The sequence below is a fragment of the Spodoptera frugiperda genome, chromosome 18 (assembly GCF_023101765.2).
Source record: "Spodoptera frugiperda isolate SF20-4 chromosome 18, AGI-APGP_CSIRO_Sfru_2.0, whole genome shotgun sequence".
Taxonomy (NCBI): Eukaryota; Metazoa; Arthropoda; class Insecta; order Lepidoptera; family Noctuidae; genus Spodoptera; species Spodoptera frugiperda.
Window position 1 is genome coordinate 11,116,115 of NC_064229.1, and position 19,386 is coordinate 11,135,500.

A 19,386-nucleotide genomic window follows, 5' to 3' on the forward strand; every position below is an offset into this window, starting at 1 on the left:
TACTGTTGTATCATACACATTCGTCGATTTACCGTGTAATATATTTTCTGATTCGTAGCAAAACAAGAATATTATTTTAATAGATTAAATTAGACCATTAACTCAAAGGAACTGGACATTTGGGCCCCTCCAGTTATAGTGAGAATTTGAATATATGGACCATTCAAAATGAAACACTCTTTTACGTTAGTCTATCAAAAAAATGATAAACAAAATAATTGATATATTAATTTATTGAAACCATATTGAATATTCTACATACACTGCTTGATACTAAACTTAATACTGGCAATTTAATGATCTAGATTACATAAGAAAATGTCGCAGCCCTAACAAATGTGTATGATACTAACATAAAAATATGTTCCAAAATGTATTGATTCTATAAAACAACGTAGAAAAGTCCAAAACACTAGAATTTATTTACACAAATTGTTTATGCGTCGCTTGGTATCGGTTTCACTTCGTTCACTTGCGAAACTTCTTCATTTGACGTTTCTACGACTGTTACGTCGGCGTCGCCGCATCCGTTCACTGCAGTCACTTCTTGTACTTCATTTAAAAACTTAGATAATACTTCATTGACGTCATTAATGTTAGTTTCTATGACTGTTTCTACTTCTACATTTGCGACTTCCCCACTTTCACTCGAAGGCTCTTTTACTGGTGACTCCTTTACTGGTGACGCCGCTGGACTCTCATTCGACGTCGATTCTTTCGCTTCCACTGTCTGCGCCTCGATTTCTTTAATCTCTACTTTTTCCGAATTCTCTTCTGAATTCTCCTGTGACGTTACCTCTAAAATTTCATCACTAACCACTTCTAAGTCACAAAGGTTGATATTAGCATTGTTTATCGCCTGTATTAGATTCTCTAGTGTTTTCTCATCAACCTTGTCGGTATCAAGATCAGTCGTATCTTCATTGGCACTAGGTTGAATTTCCTCTACGTTTTCTACTTTAGCGGTTGTCTCACTACTCTCTACCTCCTCATTACTCTCTGTTTCTTTAGCTGCAGCTGCCTTTTCCGCTTCAGCCTTAGCTTTCTCTGCCTTATTCTTCTTAGATTTGGATTTCTTAGATTTTTCTGGTTTCTCTACTTTCTCAGGTGCGGGCGATTCTTCTTTCTGTTTGTTTGTCAGCGTGTTAAGTTGAGTTTGTAGGTGTGCGAGACTCTGGCGTAGTTGAGCACAGTTGGCGGCCATCGCGTCAACCTGAGGAGTTATACGTATTTCTGTTAGTTATTAGTTTTTAATTAGTTATATTCTATCTACCCATCATTCGTTTGGAACATTAGGGCGTACTTTAAATGCTATTTTAAGAAGTTATTATGTATTGACATGAAGCATGTGTGGATCACTGTACCTTGGCGTTGGAGGCGGGTTGCTGCGCGACGGGTGCGGGCGCGGGCGGCGGCAGCGGCGGCAGCGCGGGCAGCGCCGGCCGCTCGATGTTGTTGTCCTTCAGCGTGCCCAGCAGGACTGTACGCTCCGCCTGGGATACACATGACAAACATAATAATCTTCATGTAAACAATGCTTTATGAATATTGAAGTATGAAATGATACGGATTCTGTTCATTATTATTCAGGTAGGGCCCAAACGCGTACCTTGTGGAACGCCTTAAATTTTTTAAGATTTAATTGTGAAATTAGTATTTATTCTTAACTTATTTCACTTTTTATTTATGTTGATACCAACATTATTAATAGAAACCTTGAGCCTATCAAGCATAAAGGATTTTTCTACGAAATAAAGATATGAAACAGCATCGAATGCCTGACAGAAGTCCTGTAATAGTGTCCAAAATACCTGTAAGGTGCGACAGAGGCTCTGCATATGGTGCAGTTGCCTGGCGGAGGCGGCGGCGCGCTCGGTGGCGGCCTGTCTCTCCGCGCACATGTCCAGTAGGGCCGTCTGCGATGTCTCCCAACGCGTCTTCCACGACAGAGACTCCTTCTCCAACTTCTTGATCTTCTTTGACATCTGAATATGAGAAATTATAATTTGGTATGAAGGTTATGATTGAATGAACTTTGACTTGACTTGACTGAACTTTCACTGTCACAAACTTAGCTAACAGTTTACAGTTTTGTTTAATTTACTACATATTTTATTCAAATTTTTCCCATACTAGCTGTAAAAACTAATTGGAAATACTCTTTTCTAAAAAAGTAACCTATTGTAGAATTGTTTCCTTTTAACTCACCATCTCCATTTGTTCCTTAAAGCCGGTGAACATCTTATTGCTCTTCACCAATGCATTTTGGAACTCGTCATATTTATCCGTGTACACTGCTAACTGACTACGCAAACCTGGATACAAAACATAGCGTTGTTTAATTCGCGAGTTGCAAGCTTTTTTTTTGTGGGGTAAAATCATCCAATGACTTTTCTCGCCCTGGGCGAGGCGAGAGGGAGTGTCAGACTCTTACTGACTAAAAACCACCCCGTTCCTACTCCTGCTTTTCGAACCGGAGCCCCGGTAAACCCGCTAGGTAGTCCGCAGCTCCGGATCAGGCATCAACCCTACTGGGCCCCATCGGTGGTGGTCTGATGGCTCTTTGAGGCGCGCGCGGAACGCGACGCGCCGCTCGCACGGGTCTGGTTCTGGTCGGACGGTGAGCTACCCTTACTCGCCGTCTGCAGGCCCGCACTTACGGTGGCCGGAGATCGTCGCGCGATCCCCGACGCTCGGAATGTCTCTCGCGACGGCTGGGGCATGAGGAGGTTTGTTCTCTCACGCGCCCCGCCTCCTCCTTAGCTAGCATGACTGCTTCGCAGAAGGAGGAGATGGCATCCCAGTCCCCCTCGCTCCGCACCATGGCTTGCACCAATGCCTTATGTATGTTCCACCGTATCCTCCGGGCCGGTCCTCGCAGTGATGACACCCGGGCGTTTCCTCCCGCCCAATCAGAAACAGGAACCTACCGAAACTCATGTCCGGTAAGCACCTGCGTCAGGCGGTAGGTGAGGACGCCGTGGCGCCTCTCAAGCCACTCCTCAAAGAGGGGACTTACCGCTGCAATGACAGCGAGCCCAGCCCTCGGTTGCGACAGTCGTTGCTGCCATTCCGCCATGAGATCGCGCCGGAGCTCATCCCGCCAACGAGTTGCAAGCTATGTTGGCCAGAGTATTACATCTCTTTACTCTTTATAAAAAGAGAAAAGAGGAAGCCTTAGTTTTCTTTTAAGTACTTCATATTATCAAAAAATGGATTACATTATGCTTCTATTATTTTTTTATCATGTACACTTACTACTCCTAGTAGTAAATATGTAGACTTCTTTGACTTAATCTTTAAAACCTCATGACTTACTGGTCTCGGTTCCCTGCAGCTCCATGATCTTGGCCCTGTACTGCGCGAGCGTCACCTTCACCTGCTCCATCTCCGCCAGCAGTCTCTCCTTGTCCGCCTGGTGCTCCAGACTAGCCTTCTGCATCTTCGCGTCCGATAGTTGAGATTCTAATGCCATCTGTTTCGCCATTTTATCTACCTGGAATTCACAAGGTTCTTAAGTTTTATATTTTTGTGGTCGTGTTTTAGTAGGTAAATAATTATAAAACAAAGGTTTTTTTTTACTATTTCTAAAAATGGAATTATTTCTTTTGTTCATTTGTAGTTAATCAATTTATTTAAATTTCAGCACAGAGAACAATTCAAATTTTTTAAGCAGGATAAATCTTAACAATCTAGATTTATTAAGGTTTTAAAAGTATCCACCATTTAATTTTGCACAGTAGGTCAATTTTAACTTACATTATATTACTAGGAAAAATAAAACATGCCATATTATGCCAAAAAAATGTTAATCTAACATACCTGCTGTTCTCTAAGCTGGTACTGCTGCACAACAGACTTGAACTTCTCGCTCATGCTGATGTTATCGTCCCGGAGCTTGGCATTCTTCTCATTGTTCTGCTGCAGCATGGCTGTGATCTCCGTCAGGGTGTTCTGGAACTTGGCCTGCGTCTCCTTGCGACGTTCCTCCTCTTCGCGGATTTTTAGTAGAGATTCCTCCTGTAAAATAAATGAATTAATTGTTTAAAATGTGGTATAAAGTCAATGTCATGTAGTCCTATCTTCAAACTGGATCACCAGTTTGAAGATTATTTCTAGTAAAATCTTTACTGAGATAAATAACTTTTCAGTTCAGTTATATCTTTGTGTATGCAGATAAAAGACAATCTTAATCTCTTTCTTAATTATACATATAATTAATTCTATTTTAGAGCAACAAACTGTTGCACAGTTTTGGGAGGTTTAGTAATAAGATAAATGTATTTCCTATGAATTTTATAATTAGAAAAAAAATTTGCACAGTATTTCAAAACTCAGTTCATTTCACATTATATAGTTAATTAACATCAATTGGGAAAAAATAATTATCTTTATTTATTTAAGAAGGTTTGATCACATAGTGGTCATATCACTCTCATAGGTAAACATTTGGAAATATAACTGATTAGATTTAATGCCTCAGTTAATGTTACAAGTGCTCCTGACTTTCCAAATTTTTTCTAATCAATTTATTTATCCCTTTACATTCTCCTTAATGAAATATCTTATAAGAAAAACTAAAACTAGTTAGAATACCATAGAATATTACTCAATAACAAACCTTAATAGCCTTATTCTGTTTCTGTAATTCCCTGCAGAGATTTTCCAACTTGGATTTAACGAGAATAGTCTTATTGAACTCTAATTGCAGTTGTTCTTTCTCCTTCAACAGCATTGCGTGACGTTTGTCCGACTGCTTAATGTAAAACTGCATCTTTTTATTATCGTCCGCAGTTTGAACATATTTCTTACAAACTAGAGACAGTTTCTCCTCAAGCGTTGGTACCGAGTTCAACGATTTCATAAACTGCTCTACGTTTTTGTCATCTCGTCTGCTACGGTCATCTCGTTTACCTTTCTTTACTTCAAGCGGTGGTGTTGGTGTTGATTCCTGGAATTATTAGATTCTTATAAGTATTTTTTTTTACTTATGACCTCATAACTGTTGTTATGATTTTTATTGACAATGCACAATAAAATTGAATAGTTCTAGTTATAATAATATGGTTTTACAACCCAAATTATCATTCATAAAATGCCTATAACAGCGTTATACTCCTAATAAATATATAAACATACTCAAATTCACAGGTGTGAACTATTTATAGATATCCCCATCCAAGGAATAATTTGACCTAAATGTGGCCATTGTGTGTAATAATACCCTTTATTTTAAACGTCAAAATACGAAATCTGACTCTGACAGAGTAAAATGATAAACAACATATTTTTTTGCAGTTTATTTCAGAGTTTATGACATCCAGTTTTAGAGTGAATTTAAAGATATTACTATAAAACGTAGAGTACCACGAATTACAGGTATTCGCTAATAATTGAGCATCGCCCTAGCATTAACCATAAAAGCAGAAAGCATGTGAAACGTGCTTCCGAACAAAAATATCAAAAACATTACGGGAATTGGCAGTTTGCCAACAAACTTTCAGGTTAACATTTCTCCTATTTTCGATTTAAGTTTACTACATATTAAGTTTTTAACTACGATTTCTTGTAGTTAATTATATGTTTAGTACAAAAGCAGTTGCAAAATTCAAGTCAAATGCCGGCAAATTGCATGAAATGTAAATCAATCGTTTACCGACATTCGATAGCATTCTATTTATAAACCTATTGAATTTACAATAGTTTAAACTTACAGTAGCGGTATTGTTAGATTGCACATTTTCTGTGCTTTCTTTTTGAGTATCTTCCGTTGCTGCTTCCATTTTAAAACAATTTATCTTCCTCTAAAATTTTCTAAACAAAACGGAACAAGACGTTTCTGTTAGGGTTGTCCACTTAACAAAACTGATGAAAATATAACGAGAAACCGAGATTCCGATTAGCGACTATTCGTGTCCACTACTATGAAATTAAATCGATTGCAATCTTGACAGTTATCTAAACAATAACAAAAAGTTTTACTTCTAATGGAAAATCTAAGAAATTCACACGTTTGGAATAACAGAATAATGAATGAATTTAATTTCAGATCACTAATTACAACTAATTTTCAAGTGTAAAGTAACTATAAAAATATTACACAGAAACAACATTACAATCGATCAAATAAAAAGACACTTTCATTCACAGGATACTCTGCAACATAGCAACACTGTTTACACGTTCAGAAATAAAAACTTATTTTATTCAAATACATATTTATTTATTATACTTGTTTCACATATTATTACGTATTTATCAATTTGTAAAATAAAATAATTTGAAACGGTTGTTAATATTCATATTTTCAATTGTTCTAAAAGTTTTTCAACGTTTTATCCGGTGCTAACTAGAAATGTTCGGTTTTGAAGTGTTGCTACATTCGTCGTTTTCTACTATTTTAGAAATAATATTAACAAAAGGTTTTTTACAATAAGGGTTTTGTTTGAATACACTAATTAATAATTAAAATTAAATCACATGGTTGAATAAATTAACGATAGCTGGTTAAAACTCATACCACCTCATCGCCGTTGTCACGTATACTGCATGTTGCCTTTAGCTCGTATTAGTCGTATCTAACATAAATGTATTATGACATATAATTCATGTGACTTCTAAGCAATACTGTGTTGTATATCACGGGTATTTCAATTTTTCACTTACGTGGAAGAACCACAAGGTGTCAACATTTTTAAGTTTTCAAAATGAATGGTAGGTTTTTTGTAGCAAATGGTAGATTTTCTATTCCAAGAAGAGCAACACTTTATATATCTGTCTCTTTCCTACGCATTCCGTCAAAAAGAAGAGAAGCGAACAGTCGGTGAGTAATCTTTTCTCTGCTAAAAATTATTTAAAAGCGGCCGTTTTCGTATTAGTTTTTCATAACAGTCTTGATATATATTAAGTGATAAATTTGAGTGTGGAATTGCATCGGTAAGTTCGTTGATTTTATGAATTAAATTAAAAAAAAGATGACACCGGCTGCTAGACATTGGACGCGAGCCGTTATTTTTCAAGATTTTTGTAAAGGTCAATGCGCTTTGATGCCGCAGGACGAGATATCCATGTCTCTGGGCATGGGCGTGTGGATTATACCGCATATTTGCATATAGAATGGCGTTAAAAATCGGATTTTACCGGATTCGAACACGTTAGCGCACGGGGCGTAGGAACAAAAGAATCAACCGTTATATTTTGTTTGCCGCATGAATGGAGTGATCGCACTACATGTACGATAGATTCATTATATTTACAGTTACACATCTAAAATAACATATAATTGTCTGGATTTAATGTGTTCTCGTGGTCTTGTTTTTTTTTTCTGTTGGAAGTAGGTGCATTACGTTTTGTGCCGTTATGGACATGGATTGAGTGAGCGAACGTCGGTTTTGTACATTTTTCCTTGTCTGGAATGTGGCTAGCAGTTGCAGTCTAAAAATAAAACATATTTCGTCGTTACCTGTGCAGGCTTTTGTTATCTTTTTGGTTAGGCTCTCTCACAGTCTTTGTGTTAAACTTGCAATACACATTTTTGTCAATAACTTACCTAAGTAGGTACTTATTTCATTCTACTATGTTTTGTTGTTGTCTTATTTATTGAAATAGTTGATCAGTTTTAAAACATTCAGTCTCATTGGTCCATTGCTTTTCATTGATTAGGACACATGGTCTCCCAAAGTTTGTCAAAATTTTTCAATGTGCACATGGCTATTATGGCATTTATCCTTATTCCAAACCAATAGTCATATAGTCACATAATAAACATACATTCATAGCTTGTGTACACCTGATATTAAATATAAAGTAATACCTCAAGAATTACTAATAAACTAATATTGTCTATTTTATATGAATTATTTTCCTCTGTGAACTAAACATGGAGTCAACAACCTCTGATTTCTCACAGTTTATCAGTAACTGGCTACTGATGACCCTTTTGATTGGCACATGGAAGTAACTTGTACAAGCTAGAAATAACATAACATAATAAGGTTTGAAATAATACTATTTATTATAAATATGTATTTTATATTGTGATGTTTCAATATGTTTCAGTCTAGCGTTACCTATATTTCCAGTCAGTTCTAGTCTAAAATTATTAAATTAATGCTATTGGTTACAAAAAATATGTCGTTTGGTTTCTAATGTTCTGAATATTGTCAAGTTTATGTTTTTCTTAAAATAGTAGTTTTATGATATGATCTTGTTGTTCCGTTCAGCAGAATAACAAATTGACCGATTTAGTTCCCATCCATAGAGGAAACATCAAATTAGAAAACCCGACAGCACCCAATTGTAAAAATATGTATAGTAAATAATTATTCCAAAACTATCCTGTTGTAATTCTACAAACTTCCCTAATGTTATTTTGTTTTTGTCATAAGTAACTGTCTATGGAGTAAAAACTACATTGAACATTTGCCTGACTTCATTAGTATGAAAATCGCCATGATCTTCAGCTCATCATCCTTGATGATCCTCATGGCTATTTAGTTTTTTTATAGTTTCTCGTTCTTGTTTTATCAGGATTGAGGACTACAAAAACATCCCAACTTATGTAATGTTTCTTCTTATCTAACATTGGAGGCATTTAGAAGTAAACTAAATGCGTAATTTGACAAGACTTCATTGTTTTGTTATATGAAACTCATAAAGCAACATTCTTTGTAATAAAACTCATGCAGTATAATTAGCTCAGTACTTTCGAGTACAAAGACACTTGTGATACGTCTTGTCATGTGTCTCCGACCACAAAGGCGGCCACACGACCGCAGACCATTCCTGGAGGCTCCCTCCGAGCGTCATTGCTCCATATTAGCATGTACAAAGCCAATAGCTATTATATAGCACCTACTTCCTCGGTGCGTGTAACCACATTCCGATCTAATGAACCTTCCTTTATGCTTCGTGATGTCGATTTATTAATTACATTTGCCCTCTTTTCGAGCTAAGTACATTAGCCTTCCTAACAAAGATGCTGACCAGGTATTTCGGCAGTGATAAATAACTTAGCGCTAATTAGATTTCCTTTATCTTCGTCCTATACTTTCTGGCGTAATGCCAAGACCCGATTCGCTTGGAGGCACTAATCGGGATTTCGTTGGCAAGCTAACTTGTTATTACCTTTCGCTAGCCTGTTTTTGGGTTCAGAACTACGTAATAGATTTTTCTCTGCAGAAATGGGATTTCGGATAGATTATTTTGTTAGAACATAGCAATTTCTAAGCAAGTTAGTGGAAGACTACCATTGGTTGTGTATCCCAACTAAAAACTGTTAATGATTATTGAATCGCAACTAACGAAGTGCTTGTCTAATAGGATTCTCGTTGGCACTTGTATTCCCTTGATGGGAAAGCTAGATATTGCCAGTTGATTGTCAATCAGCAATAGTGAAAGGTGGCTTATTTATTGCATACGTAGAATCGTCAGTTTCTCTCGGAACGGAATAGAGGATAATAATATCGCAAATATCTTTAACTTTTTAACTAAAATGTGTAACAAAGCAATTTGTTTTGCCCAGAACTCTGCAGTAAGATATCACGTTCTAGGAATATTCTCAAGAAACACTGAACTTTTTTCATTACAACAGTAATAGCGTAACAATAATTTCAGCTCGGAACTTTTTGATTAGGTCTGTTTGTAAGTCTGAGTTTGGTAATATGTAATACAAAAATAGATAGTCCTTAAATCTCTTTTGGGTGTTGGTCTTCTTTCTATTCGCTTTTCGCTTGTCTGTCACTTTCATGTTCATCATCATCATCACATTCATCATCTGTAGCGTGGTTGTGGTTCATAGGACATGGTTTTTTTTCTAGGGTTCTCAGATCCTGACTTAGTTGAGGCTAAGTCGGTTTTGAACAGGATTTCCAGAACATTCCTCCGTTTTTTCGCTCACGTACGTCCATGAAGATATCCACGATGAAGCTGCAAACAAGAATCGATTACTCTAGAATCTAGATACAAGAAACAATGTAATTCCCCTTAGCTATGCAGAAATCTGTAGAATTTGTAACCGTGATGAAATGTACAGTTTCACTCGAGTAGGACCAACGCCGAGTAGATAGCATTGCTTCCGAGGTTCGTTAAGTAACCGGGTTACCCTCGGCTGATTACTACTTGTGCTTCGATAACGAAGATATTCTCGTGTTAACGTTTCATTATAAATAACTTACTGTACAGCATAACATTAGGAACATGTGCGCTTGAAGGACTCAAGTACTTAGTTTTTTCATGTTTTCATCACGCACCGTAATTTTTAAACAAGGAATTCTCTCATAATATAATGTTTCATTGTTTCGTTTGTGCGTGAATTTTTGGTAATTGGGGCAAATAGGTCAATCGGATTTGTGGTAATTGTAAACGCCAAGCGTACCTCCGCTTCTCGTGTTTGGTCACGTAATTATTGTTGGGATTATGGGATTACTAGTTCTATGGCAAAGATCGATGTTTACGACCGCCATAACAAGAATATTTGGGGCTTACTTAGGAGATAGAGCCGGCATTTTGGCACCAGTCTGGATCCGTGTCTGCCTTTAGCTACGTAGGTGGGTCAATTTATTTGGTATCGAAAAGCCAGTACTAGAGACCTAAATTCACTTGGATGTACGTGGGCTGCGCAAACAGGCAAAACATGTCCAAGTTTGTAATAAAATCAAATTATGAGGCCCTCGAACTTTATTGGCGAACCGTTTCTCGTTCGTGGTCACTTCGACGACCCAATTCGGTCCGGCCGACCTTCCCTATAAGGTCTAAATTCAATTATTCATTTGAATTCGTTTCATTTGTCTGCGTCTGCCAGACATCAAAGGAGTATTTAATGCGCAGTTATCTCGTACGCCCTCTACGCACTTGCTTGTTAAGTACAACTTACAAGTTATAAGTGCCTTGTATGTATAAGATACTTGTTGCCATGCTGCAGTGTAAGTGGCAGTTATGTCTTAAGAAAATGTATACAGACGAGGTTGTTTGTTGTTACTTTGTGAACCAAACAAACATTAAATACTGATTGCTGATGAAATCATCAAATACAGCCAAAGTATGCTGTGCTACTTAGATTGAAATAAGTTATAAAGTATATATTTTATGCAGTCTACCTCTACCTTCGAGGTCAAGACGTATAATGGCGAATCTACTTACGATGCATCCTGAATCGACAATGTCCGATACCCACAATCATACACTTAGCATATTTTTTTAAAGTGATCATTGTATTGCAATGGACTATTGTTATCCACCCCTGCCTATATTTCTAGCTACAATTAGGATTCCCGTCGCCTGTCGCCAAATAATAACAGAGTGACTCCTGTAGGCCGTGACTCAGACATTTATATCGATCGTAATGTAACCATACCTTCCGGTTGGCTTCCTAGATCATATGACCGGTTGTAGTCCTTACTAAGTACTGCGCAAACGAACGCAATAAGTACATCTTGTTAGGCTGCGACCACGCTACTTCGAGCGATCTGCGAAATCGCCTTTCAATCCCGCCAGTTTGTCTGTTTTAGCACTCCCATGTTTTCCATAATTCTCGGAAAGCTATTATTTTTCAATTTGAAAAGGGTGGTATACCGAAAAATAAAAAGTAATAAGAGTAATTAAATTGAACGATGAATGCTAACGTTGCACGCTCGGCGCGCCCCTCGCCTATGTGTCCGCACCCTAAAACGGCTGAGTATTGAGTGAATCATTGGGTAAACCTACGTTCGCATTGTCTTTGTGTCTAGTTTAAAGCCCTCGGCTCCCCAGACAGGTAATGCAATACCAGAATTACGATGCTTTCGACACCGACGATATATTACGGGTTTAGGAATATTTATTTCGCGCTACCCACATTACTGGGTTAAAGTGTAAATCTATAGCTCTTGTAAAGAAGCTGAAGTTTTGCTTATTAATATAGTTTTAATTTTGTGTAAATATCCATTGAACTTCATTGAACTAACCAGCATGTTATAACATCTTTCTACTTCCATGAATGCATCGCTTTCTCGTTACAGTGTTAAAAGAACTCAAATATTACCTAAAGACATCCCAATATCTCGTCCAACTCTGCTAGGCTGACTACTAGAATGGCTGCCAATCGAGAGGCTTTAGAAAACTGGTAAGTTTAATATTATCCCTAGCTGAATAAATTGTTTTGTTGCCGTGTTTTTTGCAATAGAACTATAGAAGTGATGGCAAACATTAGCTACTCTACATCACGCCCAGTTTATTTGTCACTTGGTAAACAGAGTTTGCTTCCAAGCTGTTATAGAAGTGTGATGTGGGGTGGCGTATTAGCAAGATGTGGGACTCACATTTTTAGTTTGGACACACTGCGTTTTGGTTTTTAAATCCCACAATACAATTTAACGGGCAATGTCAATTTAAAATAAGTACAGGAAAGTACCGGCCTATTCTATTTAGTCCTGGTTCAGATGAAACTGTTTACGCGTGTCGCCAATTCGCGCGCAAATTGTTCCTGTCATTGGGCGGCCATTTTGGATTACCGGTCTCTTGACGATTAGTCTTCCGAGAGAGATAAATTTAAAATTATAACCATTTCTGTTTGAAAGGAAAGTACAGGAAATTGGAATTGGCTGTGAAATAATTTCTGCAGGTTGGGTGCGGTATTGTGACGTCTGTAGTGGTTTTATTTCAGTAGCCATAACTAGACCTAAAACATTATGTTAATTTGTTATGCCTGTGTGACGAGCTGTTAGTAGAAAAGTTATGATTTCCTTTGTAATTTGTTTTTATGGTTTTACCATGATCGTAAATCTAATTGCATGGGGTGTACATTGAACTGGTTGATCACGAGGGTGGGGTATTGGATGTGTTGTTACTAGGAATACATAAGTATGGCAGATAATAGGCACAGAACACGCTAATGTACGCTATTTGTTTTGAATTTTTGATTCCCATGTCAACACGCTGAGTTGTCGCATGATTTTTACGCTGTTTTGTTTTGTTTTGAATATTTTTATTGATTTTGGCATGCTTTAGTAGTATTCTATTTCCTGATTCTAGATGATTGTTTCAACGTCAAGCAAAATTTGAAGTGTACTTTTCAGGGTATAAATGCATGTTCTACGTGCAAAACAACAGTTATTGTGGTTTGAGTGACCACAAAATCCAGTTTGTGCTGGATATTTTCGTACATCAGAAATGACTTAAATGTCTATAAAACTCGGATCACTGTTTCTAAAACCGTTACCTATCAATCAAAGCATGACGCGAACAGTTACATTCAGAGTTAAAACTTAACTATGTACTATATGAGCACTGGGAATTACTGCTATCGTTCACCGAACAGAAATTAAATAGCTAATACAACAGCTATTAATTTGGCAGCCATGTTTTTGCAATATGGCAGCGAAGCGAGCAACTGTCGCGTCGATACCATCTGTTCGCCGTTGTTGTTTTCTGTTTTAACCGACTTCTTATGTATAGTAAAGAACCTGGGAGCTTGTATTAATTACTATTTTTATTACAAAAAAAACTACTACAGATAAAAGAGGCTTATCTATTTTCTGGGAACTACTACCATTATCACTTGCGTGAATTTGTCCTGCTTTCGTAGCCCCGGAACGTACAAACCATAAAAACTCAAATGATTAGATACACATAATTAATAGTATCTTTAAAATAAGCGCCCAGTCACCAAAATTCTGCAAAAAACACGATTGCTGCTTAAGTTTTTCTTTCAACGTAAAATTGACGAGACGAGCCTACGATTAGATTAATCACAAGAAACAGTGTTATTTTGAAAACATTACCAAGAAACTGTAAGTTAGTCACAGACTCATATTACAACCATTATTCGTCAGTCGTGATTCAAATTTAACAGCTGTAACGAAATCTCTGACGCATACCTTAAAAAACTTTAAATGGGATTATTCATAGATAATTGCTTATCTTATCGAGTGAGATTTGAGTTTATTTTTAATCCTATTTGCAACTAAACAGCCTTGCTAAGGTCATCTACATTTTGGTAATTAGTTTCTGGACTCAAGCAATCTATATTGGAAAAGTATAGTTTCGCTTATATTATATTAATCCTTGTACTCATACAAAATTCATGACTTGTGCAGACGAACTGAAAGAACTCAATGAACTTAAGAACATTTGGGTTAAAGGAACATTATGTATGTATGATCGGCCCCATTTTCCAAACAAAAGCTTACACTTCTTTCTATAAATCGAACAGTTTTGTCGCTCTATCAATAGTTTTCCAAAAAAGCCCTGATAGTCGTCTACTAAGTAAATAGTAGTGTAATGGACTCACTGATTGCTCAAATTGTAGGTTATCTTGATGTCGATAATATATGTGGATTAAGGCGCGATATATTTTTAATATTTAGTACGTGTTCGATATTGTTCTGGTGCGGATGTCCATTTTGGTCTGCTTTAAATTCTTCACATACTGATAGTTACAGAAAATCTTTTTAATTTGGTAAGTAGGTGTGCGATTTTATGATTACTTTTGTGCTTCATCGGAGTCCAAAAAAAAAAGTAATTCTGTACACGGAATAAACCCATTAAGATATTTAAAACTAAGTATTCTGAAACGGACATCGGTCCTTTTCCCCCTCTCACATTTTGCCTTCCGCAAGTCCTACATTTGCTTTCTCTGTGTCAAGCCAACTTTTGAGATATTCCAAATATGGTCTCGCCATCGTCACATCTTCTTGGGGTCATCTTTGGTGGCAGGATAAACTTATAATATTAAAATCTGTTATAAATATTGTGGATCCGCATTTTCCTAAATACGATTGACTCGTAGTACGAAATCCGAAAGTTTACGTTATAGATGTTCTTTTCGATATCTTTTCACAATACTCACAAACATAATGCAGACAAAAGGATTGTCTCCCCACCAAAGGATTAGTAATTGCATGAATAAGTATTGTCGCATTGTTATATTATTAGCAAGAACAAGAATTGCCATGAATCGCAAATTGGCGCTGACTAGAATCGGTTTGTCAACATTATGCTGTTTACCGAGTATAGATAGGCCTTTCCCCTTTCCTGTTCTTATCAAAGTATTAATGATAACGTTATCGGTTGTTGTTATACAATAAATTGGCACTAGTTTGTTGAAGGGCTGGGTGTTGCATTGTTGGTTACATTGGTGTTTAGAAAACTGGATTCATAAAGCTATAAACTGGCAAATAAGCCGTTATTGTAGGCTATGTAAAAATGCAGATGCCTGCTGTTTTAAAAAGATTTTGCTATGAAAATCATTCTGTTTCTTAGAGGATAAATGGTCCGTAAACGCTTGAGCAAACATCTCGAAGTAGCAGTAATGATTATGTTGATGTGTCACTGCTGATATCAGATTTCCATGTCATTTGCTGCATCGATGATTCGACTTCAGTCCACAACTATTCAATGTCACATTGAAATTAAAGCGATCCAATCATAGTCGTACTCTAGTACATGTGTGTTTTCTAGTACATGTCTAGGTTAAAACAATGCTTGTTTGTTTAGTTTCGGTTAGAGTTAGTTAACCTCAAAACTTCTCAAATTGCTATAAGGATACTTCACGAATGATATTCATCTCAGTCGCAAACCAATATCACTTTAGGTCAGCCTAAAACAAAACTGCCTCTAAAAGTAATGTAGGTTGGTATTCATCTACCTAAATAACATTCAAAATATGTAAATCCCTTAATCCACTGTAATTAAGGGCTGTGCGCTACTTAAATAACACTCAAAATATGTAAACCCCTTAATCCACTGTAATTAAGGGCTGTGCGTGCCCAAATTTTCCGAACCAGGTCACTCCAATTTTAAAGCTATTTAGACCGTACGACTACCTAGTTTCAGATCATTTACAGGGTCACACAATACATGAGAATGCTATAAAAGTACATTAAGCATTCGTATTGTCTCGCATTAGACACTCAATTTATGAGAAACTATTGTTTTTCCAGACAATGACGTGGCTAGTCAGTCAGTAATGATCTTTGAAACTGATGTGAGATGCAGCATTGATTGAAATTGATTATTTTCTTATTAAAAAGCCTTAATTGTTTGTTCATTATCTATTGTAAATGATCCACAGACCAAGACTGGACTTAATTAAAACTCTGTTTAACAATCTTATCTGTTTGCATCGAAATTTCGATTGATGAACTTTGAGTAACAATAATGAATTGCAAATGTCTGCCGCGCGTCACTACGGCACCGCCATTGCATTGTTCAACGGTGTGGAGGATGTACCTTATCCGCATGAATAATTATATTAATGAGCTTTCTATCTGAATTAAATTAGTTACTCAGCTGCCGATATAATTACGTTTCTATGTAAATAATGACCATATCGTTTGTTATGCATGTGGTGCGATTGAATGTATCCCTTTTACGTGATAATTATAATGAAATTACTGCATGAGACATACTGTCTGAGATTAGGTTATCGATTCAGCAGAATATTGACGCCACGATGCAGCTATTTTGTTATCGTTTATGATAAAAACTTAAAAATGTCTTAAAATAAAGCTGGCAACTTAAATTAAGCCATAAAAAGACTCGAATACATGCAAGTTTACTTATCTATCCAAAAATGAATGCTTTGTTCTCCAAATTCTCCCAGAGAATATAAATTTAATTGACAATAAAATGACAAAAGTGTACGTTAAACTTCTAAAATTGGTTTGAGAAATGGCACACGAATTGCTTTCTTCCCACGCTTGAAGCAAGGAATTTACCGTGGGTGAATGAAAGCGATGCCTTGAGATAATTTAAACAGTTAATCTTTTGTTTTCATACATCCTTCGTCATAAGCACGTACTCTATAGAATAGACTATGTTAAGTCTAGAGTACATTAATGTTCATATCTAGTAACCGCAATGATTTATATTGGACAGAGTAGGTCACGTATTATAATAATATAGCATGAAACTCAATATCTAATTGAGGTTTACCTATTTGGGAAAGATTGAGTCCTTAATTTATAATCCTTAATTATAGTAATACTACACGGATCTTATTTGTTTGATTCCACAATTGCTTGTCAGTGAAGTTATGCAAGTACAGGCTCTTTGGAGTGTCGTGACTTGTAAAAAACTTAAACCTACTTCGATCCTTAGCCAAGTCAATCTAGTCTAACTTATCAGTTAGCTAACAAAATTCATGCATGTATTTAATCAAACAAGCACGCTGCCACGGTTATAAGTTTCCTCAGCACCTGGCCTTTTCACAGATCCTCCCTTATTGAGATCAGATAAACGTTCTTCTAAGCCGTCCACTACTCGTGTCCACTACTCCAATCGCACAATCCTCTAATTTCCCCATTACTCATGACAATAATATCGATTCCAGCGCCAGAATGACTTCAACTTCTTTCAACGTGGGTCTGGCTGATAACACGAGGCTGTCCAGCCGGGTGTTGCGGCCCCCGGGCGGTGGCCACACTGACATCTTCGGGGGAGAGCCCGAGCCCCAGCAGACACACCGCCGTGGACCCCCTGCTTCCACCATCGGCTCCGTAGTTGGTGAGTACATGAGAGCAGAACCAGAATAGTACTTACTAGTTGATCTTGATTGTGTTTGTCAAGAAGAAACAACAAGCACTCTCTACATGATTGGGTGTTTCTAAACTTTCTCCTCTAATGAGAAACATTACCAAACTTGGGCCGAATTCTCTTTTTAAGGTTCAGATAAGAGAAACGTGCAGTCCAGTCTCATTTCAAAGCACTACATACGTTTCAATGATAGTTATTTGTTTACGTAGTCCAGTAACGTGTGTTACTTTAATTGGCATTAAATTAATTAACTAATTAAGATAATTGGATAAGTCACAATCTGTTTCTGTGACCTTCAACCAATAATAGAATTTACTATCTCTTTGTGAAAATCTAAACTATTTCTATATTTGGTTAATTGTAATTTTTACTCGACTAACTCGTTTAGATGGTAGCAAGTTCGACTGCTGAGGAAGAGATTTATAATCGTAACATAGCTGACTAAATACTTTTCGTCTTATTAAAATTAAAGTAGCATTAAATAACATTTACTATTTGATATCTAGTTAACACGTAAAATGTATGATTTCAGGCCAAGAAGAGCCAAAGCCAGCTAACGGCACAGACGCGTCCAGCCAGAACGGTCAGAAGAGCCCGCAGGAGGCGGCCCCGGCCCCCGTGGCCGATGCCCCTGAGCCCAAGGCCGCCAGCCCAGTGGCCGCGGCGCCAGAGCCAGCCAAGGTTGAGCCCCCCAAGCGTGTCCGCGTACCGCCCGGCGGCTTCTCCTCGGGACTCTGGTAAAGAGGCCCCACACCCGCTTAGTTTCGTCGCGCTGAAGATTCCCGGTGGGACCAGATCCATTCGTTTACATTGGCCGCTCACTCATTTACTTCTCCGATTTGACGAAATCCATGTTCGTACAGTTACAGCATATTGTAAATCCATTAATGTTACGGTTTAACTATTCGAATCGCATTTACCTGACTAGTTACAACGATCTGATTGTTCTCACCACGTCCACGACGTTACACGCTCATGAACAAGAGCACTATACCAGATCGACGCCTAGTCGGGTACATCGAAATTGTTTAGTTAAAACTTCATGTTGATAGATACGGAAATTGGAAAGTCCTGGGTTAGCTGGAAATTGTGAATGTATATAAGTCAAGCTAAATTGTAACCAAATTGGACTTATCTTGGAAGACGCAACGGTCCGATGTAAACGCTTCGTTAGGTTTATTTAGGGAATGCTGTGCCTTTGTGTTTGTCAAGTTGCGTTGGTTGTAGATAGTTTCGTTGAAACGAGATCGCTGCCTGGTCCCTGACGGGTCTCTGAATGTTTGCTTGATAAGATAACGATGGTTCTTTTACAATCCTCGCAAAAAGGAATCCTTTAATATTTACTGAACAGGAACATTTTTTCAATGCTAGTATTATTTACCTATATAGTTAGGAAATTATTTTTCGTATATTTTAGTCTTACATTGTACCCAGCTTCTGTGTCAAAACAAAGCGTTTTGCCAAACTCTCTCTATTATGAATCTAAAGGTCACAATTTGGTTAAGATGTCCTACAAGGCCAAAGTAATTTAACACTGAACTATTTAAATTTTTATGCAAATTTCGACTCTACGTCTAGCGTTTTTAGATATTATTATTATCTTGTAAGGCTTAAAATTGATATATGTATGTATCGATTGTATGTTAGCGTTTCGATAATTTTGATACTTTTTATAAACAGACTGATCTGTGCCTATTTCGTGTTGATGTTGTACTTAAAATTTGTCTCAATTTAGCATTTCATGTTTTGCAGTTGTGGTTTTTATTACAAAATAACTATTGTATGCCTTCGCTGGCAAATGCGATTATGTATAATATTGATTGATAATGATAATTGTATTTTTATATGAATTACAAAATGTGAAAAACATATTTC

General features: G+C 37.1%; 2 protein-coding genes across 2 annotated transcripts; one reads left to right on the forward strand and one right to left on the reverse strand.

Annotated features, from left to right (window-relative positions):
* Positions 1 to 215: 215 nt before the first annotated feature.
* Positions 216 to 5,968, reverse strand: LOC118278092 (gamma-taxilin). The gene is made up of 8 exons (XM_035597160.2): positions 5,715 to 5,968; positions 4,622 to 4,951; positions 3,823 to 4,020; positions 3,319 to 3,496; positions 2,209 to 2,315; positions 1,812 to 1,985; positions 1,365 to 1,493; positions 216 to 1,213 (listed from the first exon to the last, which is right to left on the reverse strand). Exons 1-8 carry the CDS (start codon positions 5,781 to 5,783, stop codon positions 437 to 439), a joined length of 1,962 nt encoding a protein of 653 aa, XP_035453053.2. The 5' UTR covers positions 5,784 to 5,968; the 3' UTR covers positions 216 to 436.
* Positions 5,969 to 6,717: 749 nt separating this feature from the next.
* On the forward strand, positions 6,718 to 19,382 carry LOC118277860 (jupiter microtubule associated homolog 1). Its single transcript, XM_035596836.2, is given in 5 exon segments — positions 6,718 to 6,823; positions 11,997 to 12,043; positions 12,045 to 12,100; positions 17,309 to 17,481; positions 18,044 to 19,382. Coding segments are annotated over 5 exon segments (576 nt in total). The 5' UTR covers positions 6,718 to 6,732; the 3' UTR covers positions 18,253 to 19,382.
* Positions 19,383 to 19,386: the final 4 nt, after the last annotated feature.

Bases quoted from the DNA above. Each gene is read 5' to 3' on its own strand.
- LOC118278092 (XM_035597160.2), bottom strand. From the start codon at position 5,783: ATGGAAGCAGCAACGGAAGATACTCAAAAAGAAAGCACAGAAAATGTG. The intron at 3,497-3,822 runs GTATGTTAGATT...TGTGAATTCCAG, and splicing joins ACCAGCTTAGAGAACAGCAG to GTAGATAAAATGGCGAAACA. The intron at 1,986-2,208 runs GTGAGTTAAAAG...TCTCATATTCAG, and splicing joins TTAAGGAACAAATGGAGATG to ATGTCAAAGAAGATCAAGAA.